The sequence below is a fragment of the Nanorana parkeri genome, unplaced genomic scaffold, assembly GCF_000935625.1.
Source record: "Nanorana parkeri isolate BGI_ZX_2015 unplaced genomic scaffold, ASM93562v1 scaffold171, whole genome shotgun sequence".
In the NCBI taxonomy this organism is placed as follows: Eukaryota; Metazoa; Chordata; class Amphibia; order Anura; family Dicroglossidae; genus Nanorana; species Nanorana parkeri.
In genome coordinates, this window is record NW_017306439.1 from 1,806,984 (window position 1) to 1,809,925 (window position 2,942).

At 42.6% G+C, this 2,942-nt stretch overlaps 1 protein-coding gene across 1 annotated transcript in view; it reads right to left on the reverse strand.

The window, feature by feature from the left end:
* Positions 1–2,942, reverse strand: part of AR (androgen receptor) — a 124,014-nt gene that overhangs the window by 27,491 nt on the left and 93,581 nt on the right. Inside the window, exon 3 of the mRNA XM_018554751.1 lies at positions 1,069–1,185. Coding sequence (XP_018410253.1) covers positions 1,069–1,185 — 117 coding nt within the window. The remainder of the gene's footprint in view (positions 1–1,068; positions 1,186–2,942) is intronic.

The window sequence follows — 2,942 nt, forward strand, 5'->3', positions numbered from 1 at the left end:
TATATTATATATTATTTTTTTATTTTTTATTTTTAAAAAAAAACATTTTATTGAGTTTCCAGTAAAACATCAAATGCCAAAGCGTAAAAGAATATCATATACTCATGTCACATGTAAACAAAAGAGAAATAAACAAAAAGAGAAATAAAGAATAGCATGTCAAATTGTACAATTACAAGAAAGTAATACATCGTTTTTTTCCCCTGAGCGGATTACAATCTACCAGCATACATCCGTGTGGATGGCAAACCTAAAGACTGCCTTCTTTTTTTCATTTTGATTAGAGTAGGGATCTACATGTTATTTAAAAATATATAATTGTACTTTTTAAAATTTTTATTAGTTTTTAATAGAATTTGTAATACTTTTACAGCTACATTTTTATATCTCCTTCACACATGCCCTATCTGTACCCAGGGCCGCATTTATTCCCCAAGGCCAGGTACCTCAATGCGTCCCCCTACCCGCCACACCCCCCCCAATGGAGAATGGCAGACCTGCAGGCTTCATACAAGTGATCTCAGTGACATCGCCGAGATCACTTGTACAAAACAAGTGGCGGCTTCCCTGCTGTACAGTTAGCTCTGCTTGCCCAAAGCAGGGCTAAATGTAGAAAATAATTACTTGCCCGGCGCCTGGAACTGCATGCTCCGGGCATCGGGAGATAGGAATTCCACATCACTGCTGCCCCTCTATTCCCTGCTGCCCCAAGGCCGGGCCTTGGTTGACCTGGTGGGAAATCCGGCCCAGTCTGTACGTGGCTCCTCAGTTTTGTACTGTATATCCCTACATATTTATGTTCCTATACCACCTATATACACTTTCTTGTCTAATTTGTAGCCCTGATGAAGGGTGATGGAATATGTACTTTACACTTTTGTATTCCAGCATGGGGGCACTGTGTCTGAGGCCTTATCATGGTCACAAGGTTGGCTGAACAGCATTTTAATCTGAATAATAATAATAAAAAGTTATGGCTTAGGATGAACTTATTTAATGACACAGTGATACATGTTCATGGCATGGTCTGCACATACTTTGAGAGAATGAATATTTCATATATTTTACCTCCTAATGTCATGCCAGCCTCGTAACATTTTCGCAAACGGCACGACGGACAGTTTTTCCTCCGGAATTTGTCGATGGTGCAGTCATTTCGGCTGGCACAAAGGTATTTCTGTTTTCCTGGAGGGAAATAAGAAGACAGAAGAGTGTTGAGGGGGAGGGGAGACAATTTGTTATCCATTACACATACAGACATAACTTTTATTATACATATATTTATTTAGTGCCATCATCTTCCACAGTGCAGTACAAACTAAGCGACATCATCAAGAATCAGGTATGAGACAAATACACAACACAGATAATACACTATCTGGCCAAACGTTTGTGGACACCTGACCATCACACCTACTACTACATGGTACATGTCTCCAAATGATGGAGCTCAGGTGTCTCCTGTGAAGGTTCTGGTAATTCTACATCATACAAAGACATTGTAGACAAGTGTGCTCTTCCAAAGTTGTGGTTACAGTTTGGTGAAGATCCTCTTCTGTTCCACCATGACTGCCCCCCGTGTACAAAGCCAGTTCCATAAAGACATGGTGTGACCAGTTTGGTGTGGAGGAACTCGACTGTCCTGCACAGAGCCTTGACCTCAACCTTACTGAATACGATGATATGATGAGCTTCCATCTCCAACAGTGATGCGAACCCAACATGTGGTGTTGACACATACAGGTGAAACTCGAATAATTAGAATATCGTGCAAAAGTAATTGCAGTAAGTGCTGCAAAAGGGGCCCAAACCAAGTACTGAGTACATATGCATGCTTGTACTTTTCAGAGGTCCGATATTGTTCTATGTACAATCCTTGTTTTATTGATTGCATGTAATAATCTACTTTTTTGAGGTTGTGGATTTGGGGTTCTTGGGGTTTTCATGAGCTGTAAGCCATAATCATCACAATGATGACAAATCACGGCTTGAATTATCTTGCTTTGCATTTAATGTGTCTATCTCATATATTAGTTTCACCTTTTAAGTTGCATTAGTGAAATAAATGAACTTTGCACGATATTCTAATTATTCGAGTTTCACCTGTAAGTATTACACCTACCTCTATGGCCAAAAGTATGTGAGCCCCCCTCCCAAATAAAGAGTCCTGTTAATACTCCATCATACAAAGACATTGTAGACAATTGTGCTCTTCCAGCCTTTGTCACAGTTTGTTGAAGACCCTTTTCTGTTCCACCATGACTTGTCCCTTGTGTACAAAGCCAGCACCATAAAGACATGGTTTCACCAGCTTGTGAAGGTCACTCAAGTTCCTCCACACCAGAGCCCTGATCTCAACCCTATGGAACATAGGAACACCTTATGGAACATAGGAGCACAGTTCCATAAAGACATGGTGTGACCAGTTTGGGGTGAAGGAACTTAAGTGTCCTGCACAGAGCCCTGACCTCAACCCTACTGAACTCCTTTGGGATGAATTGACATGCTGATTGTGAGCCAGGTCTTCTCATGACTACAACTACATATTAATGGCCATGGTTGGAATGGGAAGTCCAACAAGCTCATAAAGGTGTGGAGGTCAAGTATCCACTTTTGGCCTTTTGGTCACAGAGTGTGCAAAGTAGGGGGGTGTTGACAGGGATTTTGCACTTACTCACTCTTGCTTCTCCAGGGCAGGGAGGTGTGGTGGTAGGGGGGTGCAAACTGCACTGTCAGAGGCTCTGTCTACCATCCCGCCCAGCTCACTGACGTCACTGGGCGCCAGAAGCTCAGCGGGACGCAAGCCAGCTCTAGACAACTGGTGACATCAGAGAGCTGGGCATAATGCCAGACAGAGAGTCCCAGGTTACTAAGTGCTCTCAGCAACCTAGGACGCTGTGAATGCCCCCCATCTCAACACCTGGACACCCCCCAACCAGATG